At 34.8% G+C, this 21,023-nt stretch overlaps 1 protein-coding gene across 2 annotated transcripts in view; it reads left to right on the top strand.

Annotated features, from left to right (window-relative positions):
* LOC149552466 (endo-1,3;1,4-beta-D-glucanase-like) overlaps positions 1-20,731 on the top strand; it is a 207,553-nt gene extending 186,822 nt beyond the window's left edge. The window contains exon 7 of one of the 2 annotated variants that reach the window (XM_089788041.1): positions 20,030-20,731. In XM_089788041.1, the coding sequence (XP_089644167.1) occupies positions 20,030-20,038 (9 nt within the window). In that variant the 3' untranslated portion in view covers positions 20,039-20,731. Of the gene's footprint in view, positions 1-18,033; positions 18,465-20,029 lie in introns of those variants that run through there. The other variant, XM_089788040.1, reaches the window with a different exon arrangement.
* The last annotated feature ends 292 nt before the right edge of the window (positions 20,732-21,023 follow it).

Raw genomic sequence — 21,023 nt, 5'->3', positions numbered from 1 at the left:
ACAAGGTAACAATCGGCTATTCCTGTACTGGTGCAAGGAGTTCGGTATCAAAATATTGACTACAATAGACTCAATGCCTGTAGAAGGCATGTATTGAAGTCGCAGAGATGGATGCGAAGCAAGAATGAGAGCAAGAATGAGAAGTAAGAGAAGTAATTCTAATTGTGGGTATGTTTTTTTCTGCTAGCGCGAAGAATGTTGCATTCTAAATGAGCTCTCACACCCTAAACTTTGCCTTCTTGGCTGCATGCTCAATTACAAGCAAGATTGAGAAGGTGGTGATGGAGCCTTAATTTTAGAATCTCCATATTTTATTGTGAAAAGAAAGATATCCAATTAGTGAGAAATTTTCCAAGCAATTTAACCTCAATCATCACATACAACACGCAGTGAGGAAAGATGGAAGCTATAAGGAAGTACCAATAACAAAGGATGAGTTAGATATCAATGATCAGCAGTTGTTGTGATAAAATTGAGATGTGATCATTAGTGTTGATGTTTTGATATATATGACTGGACAAACAAACAAGCTCGACAACTTAAGTTTTCTAAAATTAATGTCTCTCTCATCTGTGCCTTCATGACAATGCATTCCACACAAAAAAGCATACTAGGACACCATGCCAAGTCATATTAGATCCAACTGCTTGTATATATTGACCTCTAATGGTATTTAGCAAAGATGTAGAGAGTTGATCTTTAATGGAGGTTAAATAAATAAAATACACAGATTTTTCCTAGTTAAGATTCTCAAACCTTTGAACTACAGCCATGGAGGAAAGATGGTGGAAGTAAAAGAACCTAAAATTTGATGTAAACAATCAGTTGTGTTTATCACCAATACCCTTTACGTAGACAATCTAAAGACACAACGATGAGGTCTTCTCCATGGAGATTCCAAATAACTTCACCACACCTAGAAAATCTGGTTTGAGTGCAAGCCTTAATCTCTCATTTTCTTGCTAATGAAGTGACTCCATTCATTGCCATTGTGTTTATATTGATTATAGCTGCCCTCATCTTTAACATCTAGTTCAAAATCCCTTACCCAAGGAGGATTCATCATTACCATCTCTTTCTTCTGAATACTGCAACATCTCAGTTGCGTGCCTCCTGCCCTTCAACATCAGCACAATGCACATCCTATAATATCCCGGGCACAATTAGAACCCAAACAGAGATTTCAGAATTGTGGACAAATGAGTTGGAATGCATAAAAGGATGGAGAGATGTTTGAGCCTGAGTAAGAGCGATCAGATGGCGACAATACACATTTGCATCAAGTTCCATTTGAACACCTTGTTGGCATGAATATTACAATTTGTGCGATTATAGTTATAGAAGTCCTGTTTCAAATTTTGAACATTTGAAGAATTGCTAGAAAAGACAAAAGCATCGTAGCGTGTGATTATCATCTTATAAGAAAAATAGAAGACATGATGTGCTAGGCGGTGATATGTCTTCCCACGTCACATAATATGCAGAACAAAACATTAAAATGCTGGAGATATACAGGTGTTGTGAGTGTTCAAGGCCAACAACGAGATGTAGGAAGCCACAAAAGACAGAGAGACCTGCCAGGATGTTTACATGTAGCGACTAAAGATAAATTTGATTTGGAAAGAACCAACGATGTATATTAATGTGTTTGGAAGTGAAAGCTAGTAAAACCCGATGGTGGCAGAGATCAATGAAACCCAAATTGAAATCGAAAACCTATCACATTACGTTGAAGGAATATATTATGGCACAAGTTAATAAATTGAAGGATCAAACTATTAACGATAATCGTCCACGTTAGAACATCCACAGGCAAGAATAGCAGCTATGAATAGATAAAGCTCGATAAATGATATGTTGCGGGTATGGTTGGAGAACCATATGATATCAGAAATCAATCTAATAAATGAACTGGAATCAATGTGTATACGTGATGCCGTTGAGATTCTTCCATTTTTAAAGTTGTAAGTGAAAGAAGTAAAAGTCAGCAAGAACGTAGTAATATCCCTCGAGAATTTTTATTTCATAGAATAAGATCATCATGAAAGCTACAACAATATTCGTAAAAGAAAATTAGAAGATGCCATTACAATGAGAGGTGCGATTAATTAAGGATAAAATATTATTTTAAAAAAGAAGGCACATCCATTCATAGTTGAAGAGTTGCATCCTTTCTATTTGTTCAAGATAAAAGGAAGAAAAAATGTCATTTCCAAAATGGAGACAGAAGACACATATTCAATAAGAAGTATAAAGAGAAATATTAGAATGTGAGGAGTGAATGAGAACTACAAGGAGAAATGAGGAGGAATAAAATGTTATTTGCAATTTGGATATGTAAAATATTGTAAATAAGTAAAGATCATTTGTACTCATTCTATAAATTTAATGCAATAGCCCTGTTTCGCTTATTCATCTTGAAAATTGAAGTTTAGATATTTTGTTTGGATTTGTCCTCTTTGATCATCAAAATTTGCATACAAGATATTGCCTATGGGAATTTTGTCTAATTGGTTTTTTGAAGAAAGTAAATTCAATCAGACTAGGATTTGTGTTGCCAATTGAAGTTTTAGTCTATACAGTAGTGGATGGTATAATACTCTCTTAGAGTTGTACATAAGAATCTGAAGAATTTTGACTCTATTTGTCCAAGGTGGAATAAGGGACTGGTCAACATTTTATGTGAAGAGAATGGGTTAACGTCTAAAGTCTTGAAGTTCGACATTCCCTCATATCCATATTTCATAAATCTTATTCCTTCTGTTCAAATAACATTCATTTCAAAGACAAATATCAAAGCATTCATACAAATTTCATTTTGAACACGTTTTAAATATTTTGCCAACCTAAGAATTCATATTCATCAAATTCGACATAGAAAACCTTAGAACCAAGGGATCAGGGTTTGAAGTTTGAAGGCTTACCCGCCTAGGTCTGATGAAGCCTTAAGTGCAAGGGAATTGAAATTATTCTCATTCATTGTGTTGGTTTCCAAAACCACAAATTGGAATCGTACGAGCCTTGCCTGCTCGATGCTGGGATATCCAACTGATTAAGGCCAACTTGACAAGATTGATTGACACGATCCAAATCCCTTGCACTTCTAGCTTTGCAAAACCGAGGCGAGTGCACCTGATCCTAGACGAAACACTTAGATCCAAGACGCTTATAGCTGATAAATTAAAATGCAAATGTATTGAAAGTTTCCCAGAGGGAAAGGATTATAAATAACCTCAAACTTGCAAATTATGAATTAAAATAAAATAAAATAAATGACTGTATAAATGTGATAATCTTTTAAATAAAGAATAATTATAGATTACTGCAACAAATGAATATATTAATTCTTCAATGAAAAAAAATGAAACAGTTGCCAGCATATGGATTATGGATCAAGAGTAAAGACTAGTGCCTAATTAAATGGACAATCCGAGTCAGCATTATAAGTTGAGATGTACAACTTTATAAAGTTTAATATATTTATAATTATAAACAATTTTAATAATTTGGACTCGACGGATCAATTATATAAATGCAATTTAAATTAATCTAAAATGCATTTTAACTCCTTCAGAGGCAAATTAGACATAAATACGGAAACAATAAAATATTTCACAATATTTATGTTTATCTAATTTAAAATATAATAATGACCCAGTCCACTTATTCAAATATTAAAATATTAATAAAAAAATAATAAAAAACATTTATAAAGGACACAACTAAATAATAATTTAAACTCCAATGCAAATAAAAATAAATACTTCTTACTGATTCGAAAATAAAATTGTACTGGAGACATTCCTTACAGATAATCCATCCAATACAACTTGACTCTAGACTCGCACAAGAATTCAATCGAAAATCCACCATCCACAAGCTTAGTTCAAAAATTCATTTATTTACCATTAGAAAAATAAAATATATCATAAAGCACACGATAGTAAAATTTAAAATATGAATATGAATATGAATATTGTCTCCTCTATTTTGATTTTACATGTCATATTTATAAAGATCCTAAGGTGTTGGTTGCCTTATGAAACATCGCACCTTTCATAAATAGAAACTAGTTAATGTTAAAAACTTAATACGTTTTAACTTTAGCCGGCAGTTTTATATCTCTCCATGGCTTATAATATGTGATGCGATTTCCCTCGGCATTTTTCTTTGGACGCAAATTTTTATTACATTGAGCAACTTCTTATTCAGATCGCAATACTCAGAAAACATGGATTTTTGATCTTAAAGCTGCCGTGGTCATGACTGGGAGCATGTATTTTTAACCAGCGTCAGAAAAAAATTCGTGCCCTCCTCTCAAGCACACACTCTCGAACTCGGGTGTCTTTCCATTGTGCTTGTATCCCGAACCTGCAATCAAACACAAGAAATCGTTAGATATCCATTACAAATAATAAATCTTTCATCCTGAGCGATCTGTTGAAGCCTGGGCACAATGATAAATTCTTCAAGCCGCTCAGCAGTCTGCCGTATCACATGTGTTGCCCCCATACAGATTGCTCTCTTTGTTTGTAGCCACCACTTTTCGAATTAACCCCAATCTTCAGGTTTGTTTATTCCTCTGCGAAGATAAAGATGGTATGCAAGCTCTATATCCTGAAAATGGAGAAAAAGGCTCCAATAATGGGTGTCCATAAAGATTTGTCCTTTTGATATTTGCTGTCTATCATAATTCTGAACGTAGCATCTCAATCCTCTAACAGCTTTCTTAGCGTTACAAATACACATTCATCAAATGAGATTTCTCAGTTTCACTTTTTACCTGCTCCGTTGACTCTCGAGTTTTGCTTATGCTTCTCAAAAAAACAATCTTATTGCACTTAACATATACTTTATCTTACTTGCCATGACTGTATGTAACTGAACATTAGGATGCTTTATCAACCACATGTTAGATATTCCTCACTTTCCTGATCAATCATCTTGTTTTGAAGCACCTTGTATTTGTCGAGCATCTTAATGGAACACCTTCACCACTCTCCATACATTTGGTAAGTCTGACCTTGCACGTCCCAATTCATATTTGCCCACATGAGTCCTCATCTGCTGCATCTGCATTTCCCATTTGTGACACTACTGTAGATAATATTTTCACTGCAGTATGATGGTACAGATATATCCAATGAAATATTCATATTCTTACTGTGAATAAGAATAGATGAATTAAATGTTGTATATAATGTCTTCAACTGTAGCTATGAGACTCTGATTGGTATGCTGGTTGATCTGTACAACTGTAACTTAATGCTATTTCGTGATGCTCCATACTTCTCAAAACAATATCATTGCCTCCTAAACTCTTGTCAATTATGTTTGCTCTGTACATGTCATCATATTCAGTGAGTTTCACTGCATACATAATTGACATTTTACTTTTACTGCAGTTCCCATGTCCTTGAACTTATCCATTATTGGCAACCTGAATGGACTCTTCTGGTCTCTATGAGACAATTCAACAGCATCCAAAGCTTAAAAAAGACAAGGTCCATCGCACCAAGGGCACAAGTTCTTCTTGGGCACATCTCTCAAATTGCTTCCACAATGGCCAGAAACTGGGAGAAACTGCATATCTTTCTTTACATTGTAACCACGCTGCTTGAGTAATGGCACTGTCTTCTCTACTATCTCATCAAATCTCCCTTAAGACCACTGGACAAAAGGTTCATCCATCTTATTAACTATCACTAACAATTTACAAACACCCATTTCATTGTTCGGTCACCTTCAGTACTTGACTGAATATTCGCAAAGACTGGATGCATAGATTACATTGATTGGTTGCTGGATATAGCCCTTTCTAGGTGGCAATTCATATATTTATGGTTGTTATTTCCTTTGCTACAAATGTATATACAGGAATCATAAAAACTAGAATCTGCATGTGCAAAATTCATTGCCAATTGTTACAGTATATGACTGTTGCTGCTCCATTGAAGGCACACACTGGGTGTCTAACTCCTATTTAAATTTGTCATTGCATGACCTCTGACAACTTCATTGTAAACATCCAGCATTATATACATATGTTTCTCCGTCCAATCAATATCTTGGAACAACTAACCAATCCTGATATAATATAATCAATATGCAATTCCTCAAACTGAAGGTGATGGCTGGAAAGAATCAATACTGTTAATGATTTCCAGAACACTGAAGGAATACTGAAACAGATGGGAGTACAATCATTTCTGGTATATAACGTGAGACACCCATTGAAATGACTTTCTCAGGCATCCTCTGGTTCTCTAGATTGTTAATTCTGTCCTCAGGAATACATTTTCAATCTAATCCTTATTATGAATGCAACAATGTCTGATATCAATAGAGCTTCAGTAGTGATACAACCATTGCTTCTTACATGATCATATAATCCAATAACATCAATCAGATAAATTTTCAGTGATTATATTTTTTGTTCTCATTGAGATTAGATATTCCCTCTTTTGGTTATCCCTTCTTTCTCCAGATTTCATATTTTCTCACTCTTTAAGATTAAAAATGGAGACTAGAGTTTTGGGCTCCATCACATTGGCCAAAACCGATTGAGAAATCCTATCAGAGAAGTGACAAGCTCTTGGATTTCCAATTTGTGGTTTTGGGAACCAACAAGTGACAAGGAGTTACAAGATACAAGCCAATCGGCCCAATGTGGCAATAATATTAAAGTGGCCACCGGAATAATACAAGGCTGATGAAATGAAGTATAGAAATATGGCCGCTCAAGATGAAATAATAAGACTATTGCCAAAGAATAAAATTAAATCATGCTAATATCTTAATATGATAATATCATACTATACCTACCAATACTCGTGTATGTATGTACACACGTGTGTGTGTGTGTGTGTGTGTGTGTGTATATGTGCATGATATTTTAACAACGTATCTAGCATATACATATTATATCAAGTGGAGGCATACATATGCCTTATTCCAATCCACGCATCCATACATATAGGTGTATATATATCTGCAAGCATATGTAGATACTATGGTATTATTGTATCAAGGCATGGAAAAAACACATGGAGCTTTGAGATCATCCAATTCATAAGGCAATACTTTTTAATTTAATGTTTAGTGATCTTCCTTGTTTTCAAAAAAATATGCATATTGATTGATTGGGTAGCTCATGGTAGTCCCTAATATACTCTTTCTTACCTAGTCATTTACCCCTTAGCCTTGGTGGTTAGAATTCATACCTGTCGGCTCATAGGTGCAGTGGTGTCCCTTGCCCAATTCCTCTCTGGCGATGCTTACCCCCTTTGACGTGCTCTTGTAAGAAAAGAAATTCTCCATGATCCTCAAATAATCATAATTACTATAACATGTTATTGTTCATAAAACATCATAACGACTAACTACCATTTCACTTCGCATGAATGAATAACCAACTTTCCAAGATTTCAATATAACAATATAATAATATCATAACAATTACCTAACATGTCATCTTCACATGAAATCCTAATGATTAATCGTCTTACCATTTCACATGATTACAACTAATTTTAACTGTCAACTGACTTCACATGAAAAATCAATAGCTGTATGAGTAATTTTAAATCAGGAAAAAATTGGGATGTAACAACTTAGCCATCACACATTCTTTGCAAATCATATTAGAAGGTTTTGTAATCTTAGTCAAGTCTCTTATTGCATTACTGTTACCGATCTTCATAATGTTATTAAAGTTTATATGACAAAATCTGTTGTGTCATCACCAATTGTTATCAATATTAGCAACCAAACATGTCCTCTCTGTAGCATTCAATTGAAATACATTACCTCTAGTTCTTATACTTGTTCCCATTAGGTTTCCATCCTTGTCTTTGATAATACATGTCTTCTTAGTGAATTGTAAAAGATATCCCTTGTCTACAAGATGTCCAACACTGAAAAGGTTATGTTTGAATCCTTTAGCAAAATAGACATCTTTTGTGTTAGTTTTACCATCAAGTGTAATAGATCATTTTCCTTTTATAGGGCATGGATCGTTATTTCCAACTCTAACTACTCCACCATCATAGTTTTTAAATTCAACAAACTTCTCTCTATTACATGTCATGTGATGTGAGCATTCACTATCTATTATCCAATCAAACATTTTCTTTTCTATATGTGATACAAGTGCTCTCTCCTCTTTTACAGGACTTTTTTCCTCTATAGCAGCAAATCCTATTTCATCTTCATCATCACTCTCTAGAAAGTTTCTCTTTGAAAGCAAATTCATTATCTTCGTCTTCAAAAAAGCAATCTTTTGTAATCTTAGATTTGTAAGGCTTTTTAGGTTTCAGCTTCTTTTCTCTCTTAGGACATTGATATGAAAAGTGACCAAATTTTTTATAAGTCCAACAAGCAAAAGTTTTCTTATCTCTTGGTTCTCTCCTCACAAGTAAAAGAGTTTCCACAATCTTCTCATCTTTTGCATCTATATCTGACAACATATTTGCAAAATCTCCACTAGTGCTTGCACTTTTGGTTAGTACTCTTTTATCCTTTTGCACACTAGCTTTAGAAGTAGTCTCAAATATAGGTAAGCTATCTTTCAATCTTGTTTCATGTGCTTGGAATTTCCCAATCAGTGTTTCTCTATTAAAGTTTGACATAACTGGTATAATCTCCTCAATAGCTAACATTTTATTCTCATAAGCAGGGGTTAAAGATCTCAAAATATTATAACATACCTCAATTTCCGTCATAGATCCTCCACAACTTCTAATGCCTACAACAATCTCAGATATTCTTTGTCTAAATGTTCTAATTGATTCATCTTTCTGCATTCGCAAGCATAGCTTTCCAATTCTGCATGTGCATCCCCTTCATGTGATTCATCTTTGTCTTTGCATGTGCATCCCCTTCATATAGTGCTTCTGACCTTGTCCAAATATCACGAGCAAGATGTAGACCTTTTACCTCAACAAGTTCTATTTCTGGAAATGCAGAAATTAATACTTCTCTAGCATACATATTGCACATGAATAATTCCTTTTGTTCTGCAGAGCAAGAATTTAGATCTTTTTCCACCACTATAGTCTTCTTATTTCTTTTGATCATCTAGTAGTCGATTCCCATGCATAGCAAGTGAGTCTTCATTTTTACTTTCCAACTGTCATAGTCTTCTCCATCAAATTTCATACTTTCTTTCCTGAAAGCCATGGATCTCCATAAGATGTTAAACTTCTTGATCAACGACCTAATGCTCTGATACCAATTGTTAGAAAGTAAAGTCCACCCATACAAATGAGAGGGGAGGCGAGGTGAGGTTAATTAGTTGTATGCTTAATCCAAATCTTAAACTTAAATTATCAAATTCAACTTCAATAATCAATAGTAAGAACAATGCCAATAGATAGGACATACACAATGACACAATGATTTGTTAACTAGGGAAACCCTTGATCAAAGGGAAAACCCCAATGGGAATGATGCCCACAAGATGATGTATTAATAAAAGTTCCTTGTAAGAGGACATGACTCTGTTAGGAGCTAGTTACATACAATCAATACATATGAGTCCCTGTTAGGAGACTTTGAATCCTTGTTAGAAGATTCTAGCCCTGTTAGGAGCAATATGGAAGACAAATGAGCCCACTGTTCAAACTGCTTCAAAACTCTTACACAAAATGGATCTCTAGGGTAAAATATGCCTAGCAATGAATTGACCAGTACAACTTCTTTGCTAGTACAATTCCTTTGGAGTTCTCAATCTAATCTCATCATCATGTGCTGCTTTGATCTGATCAAATTCACATCCTCAATGTCGATACACTTCCACAAATCACAATTACTCCATTACATGCTTACAACCAAGGAAACAACATTTCCTTTATACATTGTCCTAAAAACTAATTGAGTCAGCCTTGAGGGCTTTCCCAATATACAATGAGTAATGTAAGACCTCAATATGATATTACAATAAGGTTACACGTGCTAGAATACATTTTACAACTTCTGAAATAAATCTCAATACAAAAGTTGATTGCCAGTGAACATATCACACATTACACTTCAGCGACCGCTACACAATGATCTTCAACATCTTCTACCACCAACATAGCATCACGAACATGTCTTCGAACATGGTCTAAGCTTGCTTAACCTCATTCCATCTTGTTTAACATATACAACTAAATTACCAATAAATTGTTTCCTGCACACTGGCCTGCAACCAGTCTTCAATAAATCAACTATAACTCATCCCAATCTTCATACTAACTTGAGTGAACACAAATGAAGCATCTAAACATATCCACAAACATGAATCTAAGCCAATATAGCTTAACTCACTATACCTAAACTTTGCTGATCAAATTTGCCTTTGCAATGTACTACAACTCAGTCTGTCATATACCAGAAGACATATATGTTGACATCAATGACAAACAAAGTCATGAATGCAACACAAAAGCAATCAATCCAAGTGCCAACCACTTAACCATCTCTCAAAATTCTCTCTTTGGTACATACTCAACTTTCTTGCCAATACTACTATCCACTTTTTTATCAGCCTATGGATGACTTCAACTCTTTGGTTGTATATGAGTTGGATGACTTCACCAAACAAATAGTTGAGTACTTTATGGTTGTGGCTGGTTGGTAAAAATGATTTGATGATAGGTGATGTCTTTTTAGTTATTATCATGTTCATAGTTCCTATATTTTCAGTAGGTTTTTAGATTGATTATTGCTGCCCTAGACATTATTTCATAAGCACATGGTTGTTAAGCATTAGTAGGCTATATGGCAGTTGCTTATGAGTGCTCTTCCCAACACGACTTATTTATTTGTTGCTTCCTCTTTGGTAAGTAGTAGTCATATAGACACTGCATGGAGATGATATGTATTTTTTGGCATGGTGACTTATTGATTGCAATAGTACGGGTATGTTGTTGTGATTGGAATTCTTCCTTTGATACTTGGAGGTCAATTGTTGATGTTATGATTTTAATTTTAGAGAGGGATTACTTTGTTGGTAGATTGCAGAGTTATGAAAATGATTGATTTGCTTCATTTTTGGAATGTCATTAAGGGATATCTTGAATTTCATTCATTATGGAGAAACAAATTCTTTTCTTTATTGCCCAGGATCGTTACTGGTAGTGTGTTGCTGTGGTTTTCATTGAGATGCCTTGGCAACAATATATTATATGGCATTTCTTTCAAACGTCTCAAGTTTTTCAATATGTTTGTTGACGATGATTACTTCTCTAGGTTTTATTCGTGGAGAGTGCATTTTGAGCATATTGGTTTACTAGTTGTAATCAGGGAGGCACAATGTTAGTATAGTAGTTCTATTGGTGTTTTGAAACATCACGGTTTCAAATTACCCCGATGAGAACAAGATATCTCTAGGGGCAGCTACTTCCCATTTTCAACATACCCTTTCGGACATTGGGCCAACTATAACGCTAGACCCTTCTTCTACTTCAGGCTCTGCAAAACCCAACTGGGTGGACCTATTAGATTCTTCATATGGTACTAGCATTTAGAGCATAGACTGAATCTAAATAAAGCAGATAAAACCCTTATTTCTCCTATACTTATTCAATGACAAAGATATGCAGTGGCAAATTGCAACTCTATGAAATCCACAAGTTGAGTGAGGGTAACACTTTTCAGCTCTTCAACATGAAAGGGAAAAGATTTTGATTAATGATGTTGAATATTAGCACAACCCAAGTATGCAACAGAAAACACATGCAATCTCGTAGCTGATCAGTCCCTTATCCATTGGGCATAAGCTAAGTCAAAACATACACATGGATACTTGAGATATACTCATATATTCAGGTATTTGATCTATCCATTCACCTTGTAAATAGACATCTATCTTCATAAAAACTCTCATACTTACTGTAATATCCTCCCGGTGAAACCTGCAACCTCATCAAGGTAAACAAGCATTTACTTGGCTCTTTGTTCCAATAGCAAACCTATCCAAACATACAACCTCGAAGGATTGTAAATGAGCTTAAACTCTTTGTTCTTAAACACAAAATTATAGACAATAGAGGAAGGAGATGAGAATTAGAATGAAATTAAGAAAATGAAGCTTTGTATTAATCTCCTTGAAACCAATACGTCATGGTATATGCTAAAACTTAGAATATACACAACAAACGACTATATAATCTATTTGTTTATAAGAAATTACAACTGCTGCTCATAACAGAGAGAAATGCTGGTATCTTAGTAATAAAACTAGAATCATCCTTGTGATATCACAGTAGTAAAGACTGGAATCAACATGTGGTATCACAATAGTTGAAACATTTTTTAACACAAATTGGAGCCATCCTTGTGGTATCACAGTTATTCAAAATATCCAAAAAACTGAAACCTTGGTCTCACAAATCTGAGAAAACTCAAGAATGGAACCCTCAAAGAAAAAGAAGGGAAGAGAATATAAAGACTGGAAGCAATCCCGGATCAGATTTGATGCTGCCATTTGTCCACTTGAAAAGCTTCCATTTGTTGATGCAGAACTTCTCTCTACCTTCTGTCTATAACTGAAAATCAGATCTCCTCATTCTTTTTCTTCAATATGATCAAAATATCTTCAAAATGATGGAGAACACAATTGATTTGCAAGAAGACACAAAATTGCCAGTAAAACTCATGCAAAATGGTTTTAAAGGCAAAACAACACTCTTAAGAACATTTCCCCCAAATTTGGAGTTGACAAACTTCTCTGTTTGCTTTCCAAGTGAATCTAAAACTTAATCATGAAAATTTCTCATTCTGCTGAGAATGTCCCCATTTTACAAATTTGCGTGTAGCTCTTACCATTGAAAGCCTGTGCATTTTCTGACTGCAGATCTGGAAAGCTCGTCTCCTCCTGATTCCAATGGTATACTGCACTATGCATTTTTGAAAAAAATTACCCCTCTGTGTGCATTTGAAAAATTTGGCTCTGGGCCATGAACAAACCATTTAAATGTTGAAAGTATTTAACCTTTTAATAAAGTCCAAACTTTACATTATATCCCAAATTTATTTAAAAAATTTCAAATCTTCAGAATGCATGTAGGCTAGAGATATTTCAATATTTGATTTTATCACTTTACCTTGTTTCTCATCAATCCCTAGGTGCCACTTGTCAATTCTCTATATAGGATAAAAAAGATCCCTGTTGAAAAATGTGGGATGGGATAACACACAATGTTAACCCGCCGCAAAAATGTAGAGTTGACCCGCGTGGAATAAATCTGATTTGCCCCCAATAAGATGAGCCATCGATGTAGATCTTTATTCTGAAATAGAAGGCTCCGATGCTGCAAGAAAACTCCTCAATAGAAGAATATCTCTTTATGTCAAACAGATGGCTGAGATGCACTTTTAAAATATCCAAAGATGCTCCAATGATGCGAAAATACAAGCACCATCCGATTAAAAACAACTCAACACAAGAAGGATCTGCCACGTGGCATGAATCTGTTGGTCGGTACTTTCCCAAACGCATGGTGGAGGAGGTAGCATGTGATTTCGCAATTTCACGGAAGCAAGAAAAGTCACTCTCTGAAATAGCGAAAATGGTTAACACGAAATGTTAACCCCTGCAGATGTGTGTGTTAACCTACAACTTGGCACATGAAGGAAACTAAGTTCACTTGGCCAAAGAACAAACTGAACCAACTTGGCACATGAAGGAACCGAGCCAACTTGGCTCGTGAAGAGACCAAGTTAACATGAGATGTTAACCCCAACCAGAAAGCGTGTTAACCCACATCAAAGAATACAGCGCATTGAAGATCTCTTGGATCGGTTATCAGTAATGGGTTGAATGGGGGGCAAAATGGCTAGAAGATACTTATCATCATGGGATGCAAGCATATGTTGAATGCAAGGTATTATAAACATTAAACACCTCTTGGGCCTCAAAAGGACAGCTAGGTACACATGCATTAAATGCACTTATAGGGCTCAAATCAACTCAAAAGTTTGAAATGGTACTCAAAATAGAAACACAATTTTGGGTCCCAACAAGTTCCTTTATGAGATTGATATAAAATCTTGAGATCACTTGGGTTTGCAATTTAGTCGTTGAGGATGAGAAAGCCAATGATGACTTATTGGAGTTTACTCCTTTAGTTTTCCACTTTAGTTCTTTTGGAGAGTAGTTTTTGGAGGAGTTGATAGAGTTGGTGTAATATTTGATTACAAGAGGTTTTCAAGATATCACTTGTTCAGATACCTTGCAGGACAATGTTTTTAGAAGATGGTATTATAGATCTCCTAGGCTCACTTGGGACATTGGGGTCGTTCTTGGCTACATTCTTCATTAGTTTTATGATTGTGGAGTTGCTTTGACATTGCCGGAGGACAAACAATTTTGGGAAGGGCAAACTATAATGTCCTCTTTCTAGCATAAGTTGCATGATATAGTTGTTGGCCTATTTTCCGATAGTCCTGTAGGCGAACTAGGACATTTAAGGGACCCTGTGGCCATTAGCCTAGGTAGTTTTAGTTCCAGATCATTATGAGGAGTTAGAGGTACTTTTGGGCTAGTTACTATTTATAGTAAGTCATTTGGGCATGGTCAAAACTTTTAGTGATGTTAGGATATCGATGGTAATGTCTAATATCTAAACACGAATTCTATTATCATTAATGTATCCATCAATAAAGTTAATTTATAAAGTTAAATGTAAATATATGACTTTCTAAATGTGAGACTATAGCTAAGTGGAAAAATATTTTTAAGTCACTTTGTTTATTTAATAACTCATCAGTGATACAAAATGTTTGGGGACTTAACATAAAAGGAAAAAGTACTGTGAAAAAATAGGATTGTGGGAACATAGGAATCATGATAAAATAGAGGGAAAAGTAATCATGAGAAATAGGGGAAAAACAATCACGAAAATTAGGGGAAAAGGAAAATCCCCAAAAAATAGGAAAAGGCAAAAATTGATTTTTGTTTATCCCACATTCTCAAGGTGAATGAATGAATTATCTTGAGAACATTATGAAAGAGATTGAAGAGCTCTTTTGAGCAAACTGGAAATTATATGAAATTGATGAAACATTGCTTCTTCAAGGTTTGTGAGGATGAAATCCCTCATAAATGACAATCTCTTCGCTGATGGAAGACACAACTAGGAGATTTGATTGGGCATCAAGGTGAAATCAGATTATTGCTACTTCATTTGAAAAGTGTTTGCCATTTTTAGTGGATCGATTTTGAGGGTTTGAAGGTGAAGTTGAGTGCAAGTTGCCGTTAATCACTCTTACTTTGCTGGTCGTGCCAATCTGAATTTGCTGGGAGATCTGTGTAAGCCACACCAGGTTGAAGAAGGGCTGTAGAGGCCCAGACTCAGCTGCAGCAGTGCTGTACATGTCTAGGAACATCTGTAGTTGCTTGGAACTTCTGAGAATACATTTTAGGGTTCCGTACAAAGTAACAGCAGCATAGTTCTATACAGGTCTGAGAATGGTGGTGAGAGTTGTGGATAAGTCTGCAGTAATCAAAGTATGCTGAACATGCTTGTGGAGTGCCATATCAGGTCTGAACTGTATTGGACAGCGAGTATCAGGTGTTAACTGTTTTGGACAGCAAAATTGGTATGCCATTTCGTAGTATTTTAAGCATTCTATGTCATTCTATTGTATCCATTGATAATAATGACAATGTGTACCAGACTTAACTGTAAATAGTTTGTTCACAATGCTTTCTACAGTTTAGTGGTTGCAATTAAGTGTATGGTTTCATTTATACATGTTACTTGTTCAATATATTGGTTGGGTTCAAATATCTATTTCATAATTGCCAAAACAAACAAACAAACAAAAACGAACTGGTCATAATAATGAAGACCCTTACATTGACACTGGGATAATCTCCTTTATTTGAGTTTCATGTCATTGACATTAGACCTGATGGCTCCAGGGTATTGTAATCATAATATTTTCAATATGTACGTGTAGCATATTTTGAGGGAAAAACTATTATTGTGAACCTCCTTAGTGTCCCACCAGCTCCATATCTGATATTCTCTTATGGTAATAATAATATTGTTTTGAGAATCATCACTGTATTGCAATGTCCCACAACTATATTCTGTGTCTCTCTTTAATGGAGTATTTTGTCTCTCAGTCATTTATGTTCCACTTTCTGGCCTATCATATCAACTGCTCATTGTTTGGAGCACCATCATTTGCTTATGTTTGATGATATATTTGCATATGTGATTGCTGACCTGCAAAAATTACTTACCACACTGCTACTCATAATCTTTCTTATCAGTTATTGGTGGTACTCTAGAGTCTCAGTATTGGCGTAGCTTATTGTGAATCATATATTGCTGACCTCTTCACTTCACAATATGACCTGGCTGTCGTTATGATTATGCATCCATAGCTTTGAGGGGCATCAGATTGTGTTCATGTTATCCATGAATTATTGCAGAATACTTCTGTTGCATAACTATTCTCATATCATTGTTGACAGTCTTTGTTTTGGCTAATACTTCTTGTAATGAAGTCAAATTCTTCACCACTCATATTGGCATAGTATCTGTGATGTTTGGAATTAATACTCACCATATTATATCTCTGATATACTATTCCTTCTCATATCTCTGCTTTGTCACCTTCTATCAATCTGCTTAACAAAGCATATGAATGGATGCTTACCGTCAATGCTTCATACTTGATGGGCAATGCTCTTCATGAATATTCATAACTGAATATGCCTTTGCAGTCATTATAACTCCTTAAAACTGATGTTTTCATTGATTCAATAATTCATATCAGCCTCTATCTTCACAATGATTGGTGTTTATGATAAACATGTTCCTTAGTTTGATCACCAAGTAGGAATTAATGTATTGATTAATCTTCTTCCACGTAACAATGAGTAGGGAATCTCTCATATGGACACTGATTGTTTTGGAATATCAATGATTTGTTGACAATGGACATTGCTAATAACAATAAGCTTCAATCTATAATTAAAACTTATCAAATTGTATATCTTCCAGTTCCTAAATTGGAGACATTACAGAAGCATAAAAGTTTGCGAGTAAAGTCCACAAGGGATGAAAATTTTGACAGCATGCATTGGTTTCCCGATCATGGAGGTTTGTGGTAATTTAAAACTCTGTGCACTAGGTTCATGGTAACCCAAAACCATTTCCATGCGAGGATCGTGGTCATCTGAATTACTTGTTTGTGAGATTTGTGGCCATCTGAAAGCCATTTGAATGTGGGCTTATGGTCAGCCAAAACCATTTGCGTGTAGAGTTTATGGTCAGATAGAATCTACTTTAGAGTTGCATTGGTTGGGGGTAAGCCGCAAAATCCCAAAGTATTGTGATGAGGGCAAATAGTACAATAAAGCCTATTTCTATGAAAGACAAGTTTCAATAAGTGATTTTAAATGGGTACCTAACAGGTCTTGAGACCCATCTTTTCTAGATTATGGGGAATACTCAGATTCATTAGTATAATTGATTTATGGGGGGATGTTAGAATTAATAAATCATGACTGAATCTGCCAGCAAAGCCGGCCATGTCATCACCAGCCAGCAACTGTAGGTCCACCTTGAACTGCTCAAAACCATTTTCATTAGCCCACGTTGATCCCACTTATCTCACCTGCACTGATAGACGCTCCAACCAACTGTAAGCTGCAGTCTCTGTAGAATCTAATACGTATTCATCTTATAAATTACATGTAGACTGAGCCTGTATTTCTCAGTGCTCATATTTGAATTTCTCCTCTGCATAATCTTTTCTTTCAAATAATCTATTGTCTTCATTCCAACTTGTATGGAATGACTCGCCTCGTTGCATCTTCAGGGATGTTGTTTGAACTTCTCATGTATCACTTGATGTTGTGTATGTATTGCTGGCATCACTTAGTCATAAATTTATAGTTCCGTAGACTTTTCTTCTTCTTGTTTTTCTATTTTGGGCCTGCTTAAATCTCATTGCATCATTCTTTTTGTTGTGCAATAGTTCTATTTATCTATCATATTGATACTATATATTTTATTTTTGCTCCAGGTAGATAGTTTTGTTAAGATTTACCCTGCAGTTTCTCATGGGTGGGCCATAAGATACAACAATAATGATGAAGTTGCTGTCAAGAATGCAGAATTGGCTCACACAAAGATGTTGGAATGGTTTGGTAAATACCTGAAATAACAGTGAATAGACCCGCTTTCAAACTTAATAATAAGTAAAAGCTACTTCTCTATTATAATCTTATTTGGTTGTGGCTGCCGGAAAGTCATAGCAGCTCACTCTGTGATGTTATTTTGGGAATTTTCAAATGATACTTTGGCAAAGGTTTTACGAGAAAACTGGACATAACTTGTAGGGAGGGAAGTGTTAGTTATTAGATCCTGCCATGCAGGAACCTATTGCATTCATTAACTGCAGATTAAATATAAATTTTTATTTGAACTGACCAATCAAATTTAAGAATTTATGGCGCTCGTTTGTTCGTCTTAAAGTTCTAAAATTCTCACTAATTAAAAAAATTAAAATAATAACATTTTTCTATAATATGACAGGCTCCCACTAATTTAGGCAAGGAGATAAATCATTTATCTAAGAGTTTCATTAGCAAAAATTAGGAGTCTCCAGAATTATGTACATGTAATTAATTGTCATTTATGTGTGTAATTCTGGAAGTTTCTTTTGTTTCTGGAGTTTCCTACCTCTTCTGAGCTCTACATATGAGAAGATTAAACTTTTAAGGGGCCTGTATGAAATAATGTTCTTCTTCTTCCTCTATAATTTTAGGGTACTGTGACAGGATTTCTACCTAAAAAGATTGAGGTCTTCAATGGGATTATTTCTCCTTAACTTGTATGTATTTGGGAAAATAGCTCACTGATATTTTTTTGCCATTTGAGCCGACAACTTTTGTTAAGTGTAGGCGTCAACTGGAAATCGAGATTCTTTTACATTTCTAGGCATTTGTGGAAGTAAAAGAACAAAATTTGGCAGAAGTTTTCGTTCTTCATTAGGTTGTACATTTAACTCATCTTTTGCGGTTTCTTCCTCATGTAATCCTTCGTATACACTTACCATCCCTTTTTGCAACACTTTTGTGTTTTTTATGCTTGTGTCCTCATATTGATTGACCATATAAAATACATAAAAATTTGGCATAAAATTCCAAAGTAGCAACATAGCATGGTGAAAAAGCAGAACATTTATCCATTCAGATATTTTAATTTGAATATGCCTTTTATGTTGTTTAATATTACCTTTTTCCCAAAATCTTCTCTGGTTCACAGTAATTTTATTTGTTTGTTTTCAAAATGATGTAAGTATTTATTTTCTTGGCAGGAGTGAATTTAATTTGGCTGTAGCTTTGTTGTGCGTTTAATATCTGTCCAAAATTTCTGCACATAACTTGCTCCTTTACTAACTTAGCAAATTAGTATGCTATTGACAGCTCAAACCATACTTTTAGTTAAATAACAGAGTGAATTTAGCATACTTATAGTGAGCAATGGAGCAGCCTTTTAGTTCACCCACAATGTGTCTACCTATATAAACTCAATGCTCATATTTTTAACATAGGGTAATCATTTTTTGGGGGATGCATTAGAAAATCTTTCTCATATTTTATTTAATAATTTGCGATCTTAAATATTTCCAAGATATCTTTATTATCTTCCAAGTCACCTAGTAAAATTTGGGAATGTAAGAACAAAATTAGATCAGACTCACTTTGATTACAAATTCATTAATGATCATGAAAAAGAGTAAAAGCATAAACAATCCTTCATGATTTGTTTCGCTGTGAACATGCCCAATATGTTTTTTTCCTAAAAACATAAAAGTAATATACACACATAATTTAGTACAAAAGAGCTTCAGAAATATGAACAATTCATTTGGTTGTTTCATACATGTTATTTTGTTATATCATTTGGATGATGATTAGTTTGCAGATCTGGGAGTTCCTATGTGAAATGTGAAAAAATTAATATCATGAAATCTCATACATATTATAATTTTGCATGTTCTTAAAATGTGGCAGAGTTCGTGACTAGCAACCATGACTGTTATTCGAAATCAGAAAATGCTTATTAGTTGAAGTCACCAGTACAAGCGAGTAAGACTTAAACAAATAGCTACAAATTAACTCTATGATTTCTTCAGGCCCTGTCTAACTTTGGAATATTCACAATCTGTCATGGATTTAAGAAGTCTGGTTTTGGCAGCACTATCCACTTTTCCATGGCCTTGAGTTCCTTGAGTCTTTTTTCCATTCTTCATTGCTGTCGTCTTCAAGACAAGCTCATCTTCATCGAGCAGTCTCTATTGTAGCTACTCCTTGTGAAAATTCTTCAGAGAATTTGGCTGCTAGCAAATGTTCTATACAGATAAAAAAAAAAGAAGAAAAACCTACTAAGCAGAAGATTTATAAAACTTTTTAGGGCATTTTGAGCTAGCATTCCAAAGGATTGATTGTCATCTACATGGAAAATTTAGGATTTAGGATTTCGACATTTCTCCTTGTCAAAGAATATTCTGGAGGATTTGGGCATTTAGATGAGGACAAACATAGTTTCTCTAAATACCACTATGATAATGCAACACTTGCAACCCCTTTATCAAACCACCAGTAATTGGGTGTTCTTTCATCTCCAAACAAAATTGTTTCATATGTTCATATTGGACCTTTCTAATTGGAAATTGTCAAGCCCCAAAGTAACCATTCTCATTTCTTTTTTCTTAATCCTTCTCTATTTTTGTTTTTGGAAGTATGGGATTGATTGTTTTTTTTTTTCCAGAGGGGTTTGGACTTTCCATGTTTCTACAAAGATTAAGGTTGTCATCAATGAAACTACAACACTAAGACTGGTCTTCTTAGAGAGCCATATGATGATCTAGCGAAATTAATGTGATCCTAAATTTTTAGCCCTTCATATTGATATATTGCCCAATTATTATAGTGTATGAATTCCCATGCAAATATCCCTATTACAACAGAAAATCGATAGAGCACAATCCATACAAGCTTTCAGTGC

Source organism: Cupressus sempervirens, chromosome 6 (genome assembly GCF_028749045.1).
Source record: "Cupressus sempervirens isolate cs-2001-9-10 chromosome 6, ASM2874904v1, whole genome shotgun sequence".
Lineage (NCBI taxonomy): Eukaryota > Viridiplantae > Streptophyta > Pinopsida > Cupressales > Cupressaceae > Cupressus > Cupressus sempervirens.
Note: the sequence above shows the minus strand (reverse complement) of the source record. Positions and strands in the feature narration are given on the sequence as shown.